We start from the raw sequence: 16956 nt of genomic DNA, 5'->3' as shown, positions 1-16956 counted from the left end.
ATAGATAGATAGATAGATAGATAGATAGATAGATAGATAGATAGATAGATATACATACTGCACTTTGTCATAGTATAAGCCCTTACCAGGCCCCTGTGACTCTTTTAATTGTGGTGTTTATTGTGACTTTGCTATTTTTATTCTTTGTCATGATGCTGTTAGGTAACAATTTCCCTTGTGAGATCAATAAGGTATCTGTCTGTCTATCTTTACAGTGACCATTGTACCATTACTGTATCAAAAAAAAAGTTTTATTAGAAAGTTCCTTGATTGTTGTACTCAGATGGATTGGTGAATGGTTCAAAAAGGCAGACAAGAACAATGATGGCAGGATGAACTTTAAGGAAGTGCAAGACCTGCTGAAGATGATGAATGTGGACATGAATGAACATCATGCTCACCACCTTTTTACAGTGAGAGACCTGTACTAAATGTGTATACTAACAAAGTATACACATTCCTGTGATTTAAATATTCAGTATTAAGGTTGTTTGGGTTCTGTTGTAATTTTCTTGGTACTAGGATTAGGAGATTATTAAATCCAGTTCTTTGTATTCTTCAACGAACAAGAAAGTCACGGCTCAAAGTGGTCTAACTCAAAAGATCTTTAATTTGACATATTCCAGAATATGGATACTAGGCACACACAGCAACGCCAGCTCAAGTCTCAGGCAAAAACAGGAAGCTTGGTTATTTATATACTTCATCTAGACGTCACACACACTTTAAGTTTCGATCAAACACTCTACTTAGTTTCACTTTCGGCTTGCAGCTCCTATTTTTGCAAAAGCATGCAGTTTCCTGTCAGCCTGCGACCTAGTTTTACACTGAAGTTTGGGCCTCTCATAAAACAATCTAATCAGCAAATAAGCATTAAGAATATATATTTATTTTTCAACAAGATCTTACACTTTGATGCATCTGTCCACCTGGCTACAGTACACATTTTTTGCCTCTTGTCTCAGATGGCTGATAAGTCCCAATCAGGTACCCTGGAGAATGATGAGTTTGTGCTCTTCTACAAGATGTTGACTCAGCGAGAGGATGTACTGAAGGTATTTCAGGAATACTCTGTTGATGGTCAGAAGCTATCCCAAAGCAACCTGGAGGACTTCCTTAGAGAGGAACAGCTTGAGGGGGATGATATCCGACTGCATGCTAAGCAGCTCATTGAGTGCTATGAACCCTCGGACAAAGGTGCACACATTGTAAAGAATACACTGCATCTTGATGTTTTGTTTGAATATAATTTTTATGACATTAGGATCAGTCTATTCCCTCATGAGATTTTATGGTACAGTTAGCACATTACACCATTGACACCATCTTACTGTCATTCCAGCCAAGCGCATGAATGCCATGACATTTGATGGCTTTTTGATGTACCTCGGCTCAGCTGAAGGCTCCATTTTTAACCCACAGCAGAGGGGGATCTTTCAGGACATGACTCAGCCACTCTGTCATTATTTCATCTCATCGTCCCACAACACCTACCTGATGGAGGACCAGCTCAGAGGACAAAGCAGTGTGGAGGGATACATCAGGTAGCAGTACTGGCTTAAAATTACACAGCAAATCCAGCATGTCCAAATTAACACTGTCGGATTTGATTTCAACACTATTAAAGTGTCTATATGGGTCCACACCAGAGAGTGTTAATTTAACTCTTTTTGGAGAGTTGGTACGTTAACTCTGATTTAGTGTTAAACACCAAATCTGTCTGGAGTTGATAATTTAACACTTGGTGTTAAGAGTTTATATATTAACTCTCAAAGAGTATTTTAGTTTAACTACGTAAGAGTTATCTTCTAATTCATTCTAAAAAGCGGGAATTTTACTGTTCTGAACTTCTAGAAATTTCTTTTGGAAATAAACATTTACTAAAAAGATGCAATGGTTTTTGAAAAACATTTATTCTGAACTGTGCACCACAATTTCAAAACATTTTCTGAAAGATGTAACAGTATACATGTTCTCACTTTCATTAGAATTTTGTTTATCAAAAGGTCTGACATGGTAAATGCAAATAACAGCATTCTCATCACTTATTTCTTCAATACAATATGCATGTCCTTCATTCATCCCTTTGTGGAACTTCAACGCACTTCTGCTCTCCCCCATATTCCATCTTCACAAGCATATCCTGTGCGGAGATTGAATAAAAATTAGTTGACACTAATTAATGGCACAAATAATCCAGTAAACAATTGCAGCACAGTAAAAAAAAAAGGAATCCTCTTTGAGCCATTACTTGTGTAAAGTATTTTCCCAAAAGACAAGGACACAGGCAACAGGTAATACTGAACTAAATGTAAAACCTCAACCTTTTTCATTTTTACCTAAACCGTGTGCACAAAACTCTGGAGGGATCTATGCTAACGTAGAATCCAGTCAGGACGTCTGCTACTGCTGTTTGCTCGTTTTTTATGGGCGATCGTTTTCAGGCTTCAAGTAGCACCATTATACCAACATTTCACATTCTAGACATTGTTTTAGGTGTATTTGACCAAAGTTTGACTGAAAATTCACATGCAAGCTTTTTTCAAGGCTGTGGTATTTGCCCGCAAACAATACCTTTCAGCTAGCTAAAACAGAATATTATGCTATCAGCGAGCAACATGGCTAATGCCTTTCACACAGCTTTGTCTCAACTCCAAAGAGCCACAGAAGTAAAAGCTCATAATAATAATTGAAACAATCTTTGAAAAAATGACTTACCAAGCATGGCAAACAACTCAAATATGTAGAGCAAAATGTTCTGAAACGGCTTCACTTCAGCTTCGATTGGAGCCGTGCTGGGGGCGGAGTCTGTGAATTTACTCTGTTGGTGTCATAGCCCCTGCTAGGAGTTCAGAGTTAAGAGGTCAAGAGTTAATGTTTCCATTGTAACACCTCCAGATTTGACAGAGAAACACTCATTTTTAACACTCGATTTTAACTACTATCATTTTACACCTCAGAGTTACATTAAAAGAATGTGACTCTGCTTAGAGTAAAATTAACTCTACTTTTGCAAGGAGACTATTAACACCAAAAACATTTAACACTTTTGAATTTGCTGTGTACCATGCTTTGATCAAATTCACACCAACATTATTCAAAAATATGTTGCACATGAAGAGCTGGGGTAGCTAGTGAACCACTCCTTCTAACAAGTGTGTCTACAATATGCTAGCTTGTCCAGAGATACTTCTAGAGAGTAGTACCTTGAAAGAGTAGGGGTTTGTAAAATTGCACAGTAAGCCAAAACATGGTTGCTCACAGCTAATTCATCAGGTTGAGATTTATCAGTACGTATTCGTAGTCCAAAGTTGGATTATCATCAATTTTGATCATTTTGGTTTGCTTAAGTCACGCACAAGTAAATACTGGACTAGATCATTAATAATTAAATGCTTTCCTTTGTAATCATTTTTGTATATTTGTAATATTCTTCTTATGTATTTCATGCATGTATTATTTTAAGACAGGTGGGGATTATGTCTCCTCCCCCCCGTCTTCATCATTAATGATCTAGGCCAGTATTTACTTGGGCATGACTTAACCGATTAACCAATACCAACCTGTTATATATCAGCTGATTTATCTATGAAGATGTGATTGGTTCATTTGAATTTTTTTCTGTTTTCTGAAGCACACTTCATACAGGGAGTGCAGAATTATTAGGCAAGTTGTATTTTTGAGGAATAATTTTATTATTGAACAACAACCATGTTCTCAATGAACCCAAAAAACTCATTAATATCAAAGCTGAATGTTTGTGGAAGTAGTTTTTAGTTTGTTTTTAGTTTTAGCTATTTTAGGGGGATATCTGTGTGTGCAGGTGACTATTACTGTGCATAATTATTAGGCAACTTAACAAAAAACAAATATATACCCATTTCAATTATTTATTTTTACCAGTGAAACCAATATAACATCTCCACATTCACAAATATACATTTCTGACATTCAAAAACAAAACAAAAACAAATCAGCGACCAATATAGCCACCTTTCTTTGCAAGGACACTCAAAAGCCTGCCATCCATGGATTCTGTCAGTGTTTTGATCTGTTCACCATCAACATTGCGTGCAGCAGCAACCACAGCCTCCCAGACACTGTTCAGAGAGGTGTACTGTTTTCCCTCCTTGTAAATCTCACATTTGATGATGGACCACAGGTTCTCAATGGGGTTCAGATCAGGTGAACAAGGAGGCCATGTCATTAGTTTTTCTTCTTTTATACCCTTTCTTGCCAGCCACGCTGTGGAGTACTTGGACGCGTGTGATGGAGCATTGTCCTGCATGAAAATCATGTTTTTCTTGAAGGATGCAGACTTCTTCCTGTACCACTGCTTGAAGAAGGTGTCTTCCAGAAACTGGCAGTAGGACTGGGAGTTGAGCTTGACTCCATCCTCAACCCGAAAAGGCCCCACAAGCTCATCTTTGATGATACCAGCCCAAACCAGTACTCCACCTCCACCTTGCTGGCGTCTGAGTCGGACTGGAGCTCTCTGCCCTTTACCAATCCAGCCACGGGCCCATCCATCTGGCCCATCAAGACTCACTCTCATTTCATCAGTCCATAAAACCTTAGAAAAACCAGTCTTGAGATATTTCTTGGCCCAGTCTTGACGTTTCAGCTTGTGTGTCTTGTTCAGTGGTGGTCGTCTTTCAGCCTTTCTTACCTTGGCCATGTCTCTGAGTATTGCACACCTTGTGCTTTTGGGCACTCCAGTGATGTTGCAGCTCTGAAATATGGCCAAACTGGTGGCAAGTGGCATCTTGGCAGCTGCACGCTTGACTTTTCTCAGTTCATGGGCAGTTATTTTGCGCCTTGGTTTTTCCACACGCTTCTTGCGACCCTGTTGACTATTTTGAATGAAACGCTTGATTGTTCGATGATCACGCTTCAGAAGCTTTGCAATTTTGAGACTGCTGCATCCCTCTGCAAGATATCTCACTATTTTTGACTTTTCTGAGCCTGTCAAGTCCTTCTTTTGACCCATTTTGCCAAAGGAAAGGACGTTGCCTAATAATTATGCACACCTGATATAGGGTGTTGATGTCATTAGACCACACCCCTTCTCATTACAGAGATGCACATCACCTAATATGCTTAATTGGTAGTAGGCTTTCGAGCCTATACAGCTTGGAGTAAGACAACATGCATGAAGAGGATGATGTGGACAAAATACTCATTTGCCTAATAATTCTGCACTCCCTGTATGTGTTACTATGACCCTGATGAAGGCCACAAGCCGAAACGCGTTGGTCAGTCAAAAAAATTGTTCCTCTTTCCTTTAAGTGTGCTGTCTTTAAGTGTGCTCTGCCACTAAGAGTACTCCTTGGGTGGTTCAGTGGAGTTCAGCTTGTTTTTTTTTCTCTCTGGCATACCTCTTTAAGCAGCTGGCCAAGGCTGTGAGTCTTTGGTTGGGAGTTTCCAAGGATTCAGTTATGAACAGCACTTTTTAGACTTAAACTCCCGGAGAGCAGCCATTTGGCTTTTCTACTTTTAAAACCCGGAGAGCAGCCAAATGGCTGGTAGGCTTTTAGCTAAGCTTTAGCTTCAGCCAAGTGGAAGCTAAATTGGCTCATATGTAAATTAGGTTGTTACCTGGGAATTCTGGAGGGAGGGGAGTGGGGGTGTGTGGATGAGGGGGTGGGCGAGCTGCTAAAAGCTGAGAATGTCATGGTCCTGGGTCTTTTGACCCAGCGTTTTAAGTTTGAGTTTATTTTGTTCATTAGGTTATCTAAGTTCATTTGGTTATTAGACTCCTTGTGTTTTCTTCCCCTGTATTTAAGCTTCCCCTCACCCTTCGTGTTTCATGCTGCATGTCTTATGTTATCAAGTTTGTATTATCATGCCTAAGTGTTTCTAGTTCTTATTGTTTCCCCCTCCGTTTAATCTCCCCTGCTCTTCATGCGTTTCATGTCTGTGTCTTACGTTGTCAAGTTCTGGTTCTCGTGTCTAAGTCTGCATGTTTCCTGTTTTATTTTGAAAAGGGGTCTTGTGTTCTGTGCTCATGCGGTTAGTTTTACTCTTGCCTGTGCATCATTATGTTTATCCTAGTCAGCTGTTTCCTCATGTGTCTCCACTTCCCCTAATCACCTCCTGTGTATTTAAGTCCTCTTTTTACAGTGTGTGATTGTCAGGTCGTCTGTTGTCCACGCCATGTTTCCGATGCCATGCCATGCTTCCAAGTTTCTTGTCTAGGTTTTTCTTATTGTTTGTTTAGATTCCCCAGTTTAGGTTTGTGGTAATTTTGCTTCACTTTGCCTTGCCCTTTGTTTGTACCTTTTCTACCAGCCATATTAAACGGCTCGCCTTTTGTTAACATTTCAAGTTCTGTTCCCTGTTCCTTGGAGTCTGCGTTTTGGGTCCTTTTCTCAATTCATACAGTCTGCCCTCGCCAGATTGTGACAGAGAACTTCCTTTTGTGTTCGTCTTGATGCATTCTCAATCATCCAGGGAAATAAATCTCCAAAAGTCACCAACTTGGAGTTTTTCAGTTTGCCATCTTAGGGAGAAATCAACACACGTGGGTGTCTGTCCTTTGTTGCTGAGATTTATTGATAAAAACAGTACAAAAAAACAACCATTTGTACACATATTTACAAATGGCCTGCTGAGTGGTGCATGGAGCATGTTCATTGGTTCATGGACCTCCCTGAACTAATGGCATTTATTGCAATTGTCATCTTGGGGGGGTTAACAGGGTTCCATCTCTAAATGACTGCTGGTCAGCAAACCTGGGAAACCCACAGATAATTGGAACTATGGCACGAAACCGCTTCCAAGACATCATGCAACACCTACGCTTTGATGACAAGTCCACCCGCTGTGATCGAGCAAAGACTGATAAGTTCGCTGCAATTTCCAGTTTGTGGGGATCATTTGTCACCAACTGCATCACGTGCTACAACCCTGGTCTACATATCACCGTTGATGAACAGCTTTTCCCATCAAAGACTCGGTGCTGTTTCCTGCAGTATATTGCAAGTAAACCTGACAAGTTTGGGATCAAGTTTTGGGTGGCTTGCGACCTAAAATCCAAGTACATTTGCAATGTCTTCCCATATCTTGGCAAGGACCCCAATCGTCCCACTGGGGAGAGACTTTCTGAAAATGTAGTAATGAGAGTTGGCTCACTCTCATGTAGCTGGGAAGAAGGCAAGAAAAGAACAGTTGCTTTGGACACAACCCTCCACACCTAGCCCTGGAAAAAGAGCCATGTGTCAAGATAACAATTGCAATAAATGCCATTAGTTCAGGGAGGTCCATGAACCAATGAACATGCTCCGTGCACCACTCAGCAGGCCATTTGTATATATGTGTACAAATGGTTGGTTTTTTGTACTGTTTTTATCAATAAATCTCAGCAACAAAGGACATACACCCATGTGTGTTGATTTCTCCCTAAGATGGCAAACTGAAACACTCCAAGTTGGTGACTTTTGGAGATTTATTTCCCTGGATGATTGAGAATGCATCAAGACGAACACAAAAGGAAGTTCACAGCTTTTAGCAGCTCTCCCACCCCCTCATCCACACACCCCCACTCCCCTCCCTCCAGAATTCCCAGGTAACAACCTAATATACATATGAATGACTAGCCAATTTAGCTTCCACTTGGCTGAAGCTAAAGCTTAGCTAAAAGCCTACCAGCCATTTGGCTGCTCTCTGGGTTTTAAAGGTAGAAGCCTGGGGGTGCTACTGTTAGGTACCTCTTTTATCATCGCACCTTTCTACAGCTCCGATAGTTGGCTAACTTCCCTCCATTATGGCTTGATCTTGGCTTCTTGTCTCCTTCTCCATGGAGGGCACTTCTTCTTGTAGCTGTTCATTTTTGAGCCAGGCCACATCTTCTAGTAGACCTTCAGAGGGTCTTGGTAACTGGACACTTGCTACGGAGAGTCCAGGTTTCTGTTGGAGAACTTGTCCCCTTGGTGCTCAGAAAATAACCGAAAACTGAACATCCTATCACGGGTAATGGGAAATACAGACTCAGTCGTGAAGCTCTGGATGCAAAGCAGACAGTGGGTTTATTTACAGTCCCAAAAAAACAGTCTTAAACATGAAAAGAAGTGCAATAGTCCAACAGTGCTTTTCTCCAAATTCCCAGTAGTGGTGCAGGTGAGTCTCCCCAGTGGTAATCCTAGCAAGCTTCTTCTCTCCAACCCTCCTCCCCGTACTTTTCCTCCTAAAAGACAAGCGACAACAACAGATGAGCAGGTTAACCAGCTAAAGCTACATCACCAATAACGAGCACACTTTACTTACGAGTACAAACCAGCGTCGACTGCCATCCGGACACACCGTTACCTCAGCTCAAAATGGGGGCTGATTAGTGACAGCTGGGTTGAAGATTAGGTACAAGTGTGTTGGCTGCTGAGCGGAGACACTTCCGGGTCAGGGGTCGCCACACTCTCACTCTCCCAGAAGCACACCCAGAGGGCGGGGAGAAGGAAAAAAGGGAGAGAGCACACAAGCACACCACAAGCAGGTCGTCCAGGGAGGACCTGAAACAACTTATCATGAACTTTGGGAGGCACAGGCAGGTCCACTCCCCACCTTACAAATGGAGAATGGCTTCACAAACACCATCGCCCCGGTAAAGAAGGCCCAGCAGCGGATTCACTTCCTCTGTGTCCTCAGGGAGAATAACCTGTACTGGAAGATGCAACTGGCCTTCTACGACTCCTCAATGGAAAGCGTTCTCTCCTACTGCTATGGTGTTTGGTACACAGGGGTCAAACACTATCAGCAAACACTTTCCTCGCAAAACCCACCCCTGCCCACCCACCTCATCAATATGAGCCATGGTCTGAGTAACTCTCATCACTAAGGCCAATCACACACAGACTCTACTCAGACCAAGTCCTTTGCTCTACTTTCAAGCACTTTGCAACCTTTTCTCCAACGTGTTCCTTTTCTATTGTTTTTAATAGATTCGTCTTGATTGTATATATTTCTCCTGTTTGTTATTTATACCTGCTGTCTTACTATTTATATTTTATTTATCCACAGTTGGTGTGGAGCACCCATAATTTAATTTTACATGTGCAATGGAAATAAAGGGCAATTCAATTCAATTCTATTTACGACACTTAAAACAGAGCAAAGTGGCTTAATGCTTCCCACAACGTCTACTTTTTAAATTTAAATGTAAAATTCTAAATTTTAAAAGTAAGTAGACAATGATTTAATTGATTTCAGAATTTTCTTCTCAATCAATCAATCAATCAGTCAATCAGTCAATCAATCAATCAATGAATGTTTATTTCTATAGCACATTTAAAAAGGACCAGTGTCCATAAAAGTGCTTCACACAAGTGCCGGAATGCAGGTTACAACAAAAGACAACAAAAACAGTTACAGTTATGTAGCACAAATGCAGACCAGGTGGAAGTCCGAACTAATGTGCTTAAAAGGCTAGATTAAACAAGTGAGTTTTTAAGAGCGATTTAAGTCTAACTCTAGTCTTTCGGCGGAGCCTTGGTTGCACTAAGAGCAGTTGGTTAGAGGATCTAAATGCTCTTATGGGGCTATACAAGTCGATGAGGTCAGTTAGGTAACTTGGTGCCAGGTTATTTAAAATTCTAAAAGTATACAAAAGGATTTTAAAAACGATATGGTATTTGTTGGGGAGCCAGTGTAGATTGGCTAGATCAGGGGTGATGTGATCATGCCTTCTGGAGCCAGTTAAGAGGTGTGCTGCGGCATTTTTGAACTAATTGCAAGCATTGGAGGAGAGAGAATTGGAGGCCGAAATATAGCCAGTTGCAATAGTCCAATCTAGAACTAATGAAGGCGTGGATAAGCTTTTCAAAGTCTTTATGTGGAATATAGGGCTCACTCGTGCCCACAGTTGACTAGCTTTTCTAACTGGAAAACATTCTTATCACTATACTCCGCTGAGTTTAATAAAATAAAGAGAGGGCCTTGACATCATATTATTTTTAAGTGATTATTTCTCATCCATTAAATGTATCAATGAAAATATTAGAATAACACAAGGGATACCATGAAAGATTTGCTAATAGTCTTAGTTTGGAAATTAATATTCAATTCAATTTTATTTATATAGCGCCAAGTCACAGCAACAGTCACCTCAAGGCGTTTTATATTGCACAGTAGATCGTACACTAATAGATACAGAGAAAAACCCAACAATCATATGACCCCCTATGAGCAGCACTTTGGCGACAGTGGGGAGGACAAACTTCCTTTTAACAGGAAGAAACCTCCAGCAGAACCAGGCTCAGGGAGGGGCGGGGCCATCTGCTGCAATCGGTTGGGGTGAGAGAAGGAAGACAGGATAAAGACATGCTGTGGAAGAGAGACAGAGATTAATAACAGATATGATTCAATGCAGAGAGGTCTGTTAACACATAGTGAGTGAGAAAGGTGACTGGAAAGGAAAAACTCAATGCATCATGGGAATCCCCCGGCAGCCTACGTCTATTGCAGCATAACTAAGGGAGGATTCAGGGTCACCTGGTCCAGCCCTAACTATATGCTTTAGCAAAAAGGAAAGTTTGAAGCCTAATCTTAAAAGTAGAGATAGTGTCTGTCTCCTGAATCCAAACTGGAAGCTGGTTCCACAGAAGAGGGGCCTGAAAACTGAAGGCTCTACCTCCCATTCTACTTTTAAATACTCTAGGAACAACAAGTAGGCCTACAGAGCGAGAGCGAAGTGCTCTAATAGGGTGATATGGTACTACAAGGTCATTAAGATAAGATATTATGAAAATGTTTCCTCCTTAATTTAAATATTTCTTTTTAGTGTTAGATTAAATTCAAAGTCAGCTGTTTAAATAAGAACAGAACATTTTTCATCAGGGAATTTGACGTGAAAATATCTTAAAAATGTATTTTGTGACCCAGAAAGAGTAATATTTCAAACTCCGCCACTCTGCGTTCCTCCGCAACTGCCTTGTTTGAGTTTTGGACAAAATGCATTCTGCGATATTTGCCTGGGTTTGGCTACAGTAGCTTGCGAGCTGTAAATGTATGCTATGTCTTCTAATGATGCTGCCTAAGGGAAGCATGTATAATGTAAACAGGATTGGTCCCAGCACTGAACCCTGTGGAACTCCATAATTAACCTCAGGCTGGCTGAAACTCTTCCAATAAACCATTCCTCTGCAGATGATCTGTTAGCTGTTTGACAACTACTCTTTCAAGGATGTTTGATATAAAGGAAGGTTGGAGATTGGCCTATAATTAGCTAAGACTGCTGGGTCTAGAGATCCTTTTTGAGTAAAGGTTTAACTACAGCCAGCTTGAAGGCCTGTGGTACATAGCTGATTATTAGAGATAGGTTGATCATATTTAAGATTGAAGCAATACAGTTTTTTCTGAATGCTTAAACCCTAACTGTGATTCTTATAGCACAATTCCTAAAACTATTAATACTTATAGCAAAACCACTCACTGAGTTTGCAAAACTAAAAGCACAAGCACTGCTTTGCACGCAGCTTCCAAATGATCAACACACTCCTAGCAAAACTATACACATTTATGGCTGTTATTTACAGTATTTTGCCAACTGTCTGGCACACTGTCTCATGTGAAAACTGTGTTAGATAATTAGTTCACTTTGCAATCAGCCTACCCACTATAAATAAGCTACAGGTAAGCTGTCCGTGTGGAGTACAATGGAGGGAGCAGGAAGAGTGAGAAGAGTGAGAAGTAGAGGAGGCCGAGGAAGAGGATGTGGAGGTGAAGAAGTTGGACGAAGAGGACGACAAGGACAAGGAGGTGAAGGTAGAGGACAAGGACAAGGATGAGGAGGGGGAAGAGGAAGGGTAAGAAGAGTAAGAAATAGAATTACTGACGACATCAGAGCTACAATAGTGGACCATGTAATCAACCGTGGAGTGACCCTGAGGGAAGCTGGCCAACGGGTTCAGCCTAACTCGAGCCGCTACACTGTAGCAAGCATCATAAGGACATTTCGAAATGAGAATCGGTTAGTACAGTCACTTTGCACTAAGACTTGTAGCACTGCCGTATGCTAATGAGGAACACAACAATACCATAGATGTAACAATACTGAAACTGTTACTTTATAGAACTGCTAGCTGACCAGATGCTGGGGCAGAGGAAGCATGTTCACTGCAGACCAAGAAACCCATATAGTCAATATGGCGATTGCAAATAATTCCAACAGATTTTAGGTACATAATACTTTGTTAGGTTTATTATTTTCATTTCACACGTAAAGCACATGTATAGATTCATTCCAACCTGCTCTCATTCCCAACAGCCTGCTGTCCTTCCCAATGCATAAAATGAAGACGACTTTGCACTCCCAACGCCTAAAATAGCGATGATTTGTCACAATTGGTATATAATGCGTTGGGATTAGAACCTGTTGCCAGCATCTCAATCAGATTCAGGGCAGCACTTTCACTAGGCCCCTCTAAAGTGTTCAGTGTGTTTTTCTTAAGTCATTGCAAGATCAACTGTGCTTTGAATCACTGTCCTGCTGCCGAACCCAAGTGTCCTTCAGCTTGAGGTCGCAAACAGATGGCTGAACATTCTTCTTCAGGATGTTTTGCTAGAAGGGAGAATTCATGGTTCCATTTACCACAGCAAGTTTTCCAGGTCCTGGCAGGCAGCAAAAGAGCCCCAGACCAACACACTACCACCACCATATTTTACTGTTGGTATGATGTTCATTTTCTGAAATGCTGTGTTACTTTTACACTGGATGTCAATATGGGACACACACCTTCCAAAAAGTTAAACTTTTGTCTCGTCAGCTCAGAGTATATTCCCAAAGGACTTGGGGATCATTAAGATATTTTCAGGCATAACTGAGATGAGTCTTTGTGCTCCTTTTGCTCAGCAGTGGTTTTTGAACTCTGCCATGAAGGATCTCTTTCTCATGGTGGAGTCACGAACACTGACCTCAACCAAGCGAGGCATTCGGGTCTTTGGATGTTTCTCTTGGGTCTTTCTAACATCTTCATCGCTGTACTAGATTTTGAGGATCTTTTGGCCTACTCTACTTTGTCAGACAGATCCTATTTAAGTGATTTCTTGATTGAGAACAGGTGGTGGCAGTAATCAGGTCTCGGTGTGGCTAGAGAAATTGAACTCGGCTTTCCAAAGATATAATACACCACCATTAATTTAAGTTATAACAGGGGGGTGCAATGATTTTTTCACACAGGATCCTGTCAGAAAGTCAGTAGAAGCAATCCAGAATCCAGAATGTGTGAATAAAAGGCAGACGGGGTCAAGTGAGTGTAGGCAGGGTTGTCTGGGTGGAGAGAAGTGTTAGGGATGATGTGTGACACAGGGATAGCAGCAAGAGTGAAAGGGAAGGTGTACAAGATCATAGTGAGACAGACTATGATGTATGGTTTGGAAAAAGTGGCACTGACAAAAAGACAGGATGGTAAGCCGGAGGTGGCAGAGTTGACAATGATAACATTTTCATTTTTAAAAAATGAGTGTATTAGAGGGATAGTTCATGTAGAGGAGTTTGGAGACAAAGTTAGAGAAGCAAGGTTGAAATGGTTTGTGCAGAGGAGAGATGGTGGATATATTAGACAAAGGATTATGATTATGGATCTGCTTGGAAGGGGGAACACAGGAAGACCTCAGAGGAAGTTCAGGGATGTAGTGACGGACATATAAAGGGTTGGTGTGACAGTGGAGGATACTAAAAATAAAGTGACACGGAGGCAGATGATCCACTGTAGGAGCAATCGAAGGAAGAAGAAGAAGAAGAAGATGAAGGATATATTCATGGCCATTGTATTTTTTACCTTTCTGTGAACCAGAACAGAATCAATAATAAAGGAAAGATTGTATTTGTCCTTGTTCTTCAGGGCTCTGAATCGTGGCTGCCGATGTGTTGAAGTAGACTGCTGGGATGGTGCCAATGGAGAGCCCATTGTATATCATGGACACACTTTCACCTCCAAGATACTTTTCAAGGATGTGGTTAGTGCAGTTGGAAACTATGCCTTCAAGGTAGGATCACCTGAGTGGGTTATTTTACACTTTTATAAGGGAATAGCAGTGTTTCGGTTGATGGCTGTCCTACAGCTTAAGCAGAATGCTTTGCCTAAAACCTCTGCTCCCTGAGAAACAGAACAACGTACAATGTATTTAGTATAGGATATCACACCCCCATGTGTCCTGGCTGAAGAAACATCTACTCATACCTTTAAAGCAGATGACCTGTAATGGCGCATGTGAGGCCCTGCCTGCACATATACATCCCCGTCATCACAGTCATAAACCTCTTTTTTTTTTATTCCAGACCACTCACATGGCTTTACTCCTTACTAATATTCATTACCTCCCTGTCCTTTGGATATTAGAGAGACATCCCTCCGTGCTGAAAGAGAGAGCTGCACAGTAAGCTACATGGAGAATGTAACCCATGGTGACTCTGAACCCATTAAGAGGCTGCAGTGGGCTGTCTGTGGGAGCCACTCCACAATCACTGGCGCACACCCCACTTTGCACTTATTTATTTGTAAAAATGTTTGGAATCATGTATGATGTTCGTTCCACTTCTCACGTGTGCACCACTTTGTGTTGGTCTTTCACCTGGAATTCCAATAAAACTGATTCATGTTTGTGGCTGTAATGTGACAAAATGTGGGAAAGTTCAAGGGGCCGAATACTTTTCAAACCACTGTATGTTATACTGTATAACAGATTAATGGGACAGCAGTGCAGTGGCTTCAGAACTTGCCTTAGAAGCCTCTGGTTTAAAATATTTCTTCAACAGTAAAGTAACCCAGTGACAGTTGTCAGTATTTCCACTACTGCACAGCAAACAATAATTGTTTATAGTTAATTTGGCAAATCTCATTTTTCAAATTGTAAACAAATACAGTTTAAAAGATGGTTTCTGTTGCTGCCACAGTATACTTCAGTTTAATGTAACCTGAAATGTCTATCAAAGTGGCCAATCATATTAGACCTCGTCTTCCTTTGGGCTCTGCCTCCAGACAGTCAAAAGTAAGTTTATTCATACAAGCAGAAGGTGCAGAGAGCTATCTGTGAGAGCCTAAGAGTATAGCAGCGTGTGCAAAGCAGACACTGTCCCAGGCATGATGGCTTCTTTGTATGCAAGGCTGCTGAATTCTATACGCATGGGTTGTTGAATTGACATGAAAGGAATCTAATTCCAAATTTCATATTTGTTGGAAACTCAATATTGCCCATCCATCTGCTGGTCTTACAGCCAGTCAGGCACAACCCGAGATGATGTGCAGACATTTAAGTTTTCTGTTATCATACAGTGGTGTGAAAAAGTGTCTTTCCAATTCCTGATTTCCAATTTTTTTACATGCTTGTCATATTTAAATGTTTTAGATAATCAAGTAAATTTAAATTTTAGATAAAGATAACACAGGTACACACAAACTGTAGTTTATAAATGAGGGTGTTTATTATTAAAAGGAAAGAAAACAAATCTGCGTGGCCCTGTGTGAAAATGACTGACCCTCCCTCGTTTTAACATAAACTGACATCTTTGGAGAGCTGAGTTCAGTTTCTCTACGCAGACCTGATTACTGCCAACACCTGTTCTTATTCAAGAAATCACTATACAGGACCTGCCTGACAAAGTGGGGTAGACCAATAGAACCTTTAAAAGCCAGACATCATGCTGTGATCCAAGGAAATTCAGGAATTAATATGAAACACATTTATGGAGATCTCTCAGTCTGGAAAACCATTATATGGCTTTATTATGGCCTTATAAGGCCATTTTTAAAGCTGTGGGAGTACAGTGAACCACAGTGAGAGCCATTGTCCACAAATGGCGAAGAGGTCACAAAGACCCCAGAACAACATCCAAACAAGGCCTCAGCTGCCTCAGTTAAGGTCAGTGTTCATGACTCCACCATAAGAAAGAGACTGAGCAAAAATGGCATGCATGGCAGAGTGTCATGGTCCTGGGTTTTGACCCAGTGTTTTGCATTTGAAGACTTTTGAATCTTGGTTATTCATTATTGTCGTATTCCTAGGGTAACTTATATTTCCTAGTTCAGTTTTCTTATGTGTTTGAGATTTTCTTATTGTGTTTATCCCTTGTGGTTCTGGTCTAGTTCCCTGAGTGTTTTCCTTTCCCTTTGTTTCCTGTGTATGTCAGTCTTGTTCTCATTTCCCACAGTCTTTGTCTCTGTGTTCTGTCTTTAGCGCACTCCTTAGTCTCCCTGGCCTGTTGTGTCTCTCGCTCCCTCTCTCTTTGTTTCTTAGCCATGTCTCTGTTTCGTCTCCCTTACCTGTTCCCATGTTACTCTCCTTATATTTCTTCCTTTGTCTCCTCTGTCTGTTATGACCTGTGTTACCACCTGTTGCCCACCCTCTCGTTATCCAGTGTATTTAAGTCCTCAGTTTGTATTTGCTCCTCATCACATCATCAGTCTTCAGGTAGTCCTCCGGTTATGTTACCCCTGTGCTGTGTGCTCCATGCTTTGCTTTCTAGTGTCTAGCTACTATGCCAAGAGTTTAGTGTTTTGTATTTTTAGTTTGTAGTTATCGGCAATAAAGCTGCTTAAGTTCAGGTTTTGTCTCCAGAGTCCTGCGTTTGGGTCCTCATCCTGGCTGCCACACAGCCAGACCTTGACACAGAGTTCCAAGACAAAAACCACTGCTGAGCAAAAGGAACTTAAAGGCTAGTCTCAGGTTTCCCAGAAAACATCTTGATGATGCCCAAGACTTCTGGGAAAATATTCTGAGGAATAACGAGAAGAAAAGTTGAACTTATTGGAAGGCATGTGCCCCATTACATCTGGCATAAAAGTAACACAGCTGTAAACACATTGTCAGAAAAGGAACAGCATACCAACAGTAAAATATGGTGGTGGTAGTGTGTTGGTCTGGGGCTGTTTCCCTGCCTCAGGACCTGGAAAACCTGCTGTGGTAAATGGAACCATGAATTCTGCTGTGTAGCAAAACATCCTGAAGGAGAATGTCCATCCATCTGTT

The 16956-nt window shown here is 41.2% G+C and overlaps 1 protein-coding gene across 2 annotated transcripts; it reads left to right on the top strand.

Annotated features, from left to right (window-relative positions):
- Positions 1–161: 161 nt before the first annotated feature.
- On the top strand, positions 162–14514 carry LOC121813262 (1-phosphatidylinositol 4,5-bisphosphate phosphodiesterase delta-4-like). 2 transcript variants are annotated; one of them, XM_042216919.1, is made up of 4 exons: positions 162–413; positions 966–1197; positions 1343–1544; positions 13833–14514. In XM_042216919.1, the coding sequence occupies exons 1-4, from the start codon at positions 333–335 to the stop codon at positions 14089–14091; spliced, it is 774 nt and encodes a 257-aa protein (XP_042072853.1). In that variant the 5' UTR covers positions 162–332; the 3' UTR covers positions 14092–14514. The 2 variants fall into 2 exon arrangements, with proteins under 2 accessions (XP_042072853.1, XP_042072852.1); XM_042216918.1 differs by having other exon boundaries at positions 162–1197.
- Positions 14515–16956: the final 2442 nt, after the last annotated feature.

The sequence above is a fragment of the Haplochromis burtoni genome, unplaced genomic scaffold (assembly GCF_018398535.1).
Source record: "Haplochromis burtoni strain Fernald_Lab_line unplaced genomic scaffold, NCSU_Asbu1 Contig_1345, whole genome shotgun sequence".
Classification (NCBI taxonomy): Eukaryota; Metazoa; Chordata; class Actinopteri; order Cichliformes; family Cichlidae; genus Haplochromis; species Haplochromis burtoni.
This window is presented reverse-complemented; position numbering and strand designations above follow the sequence as displayed.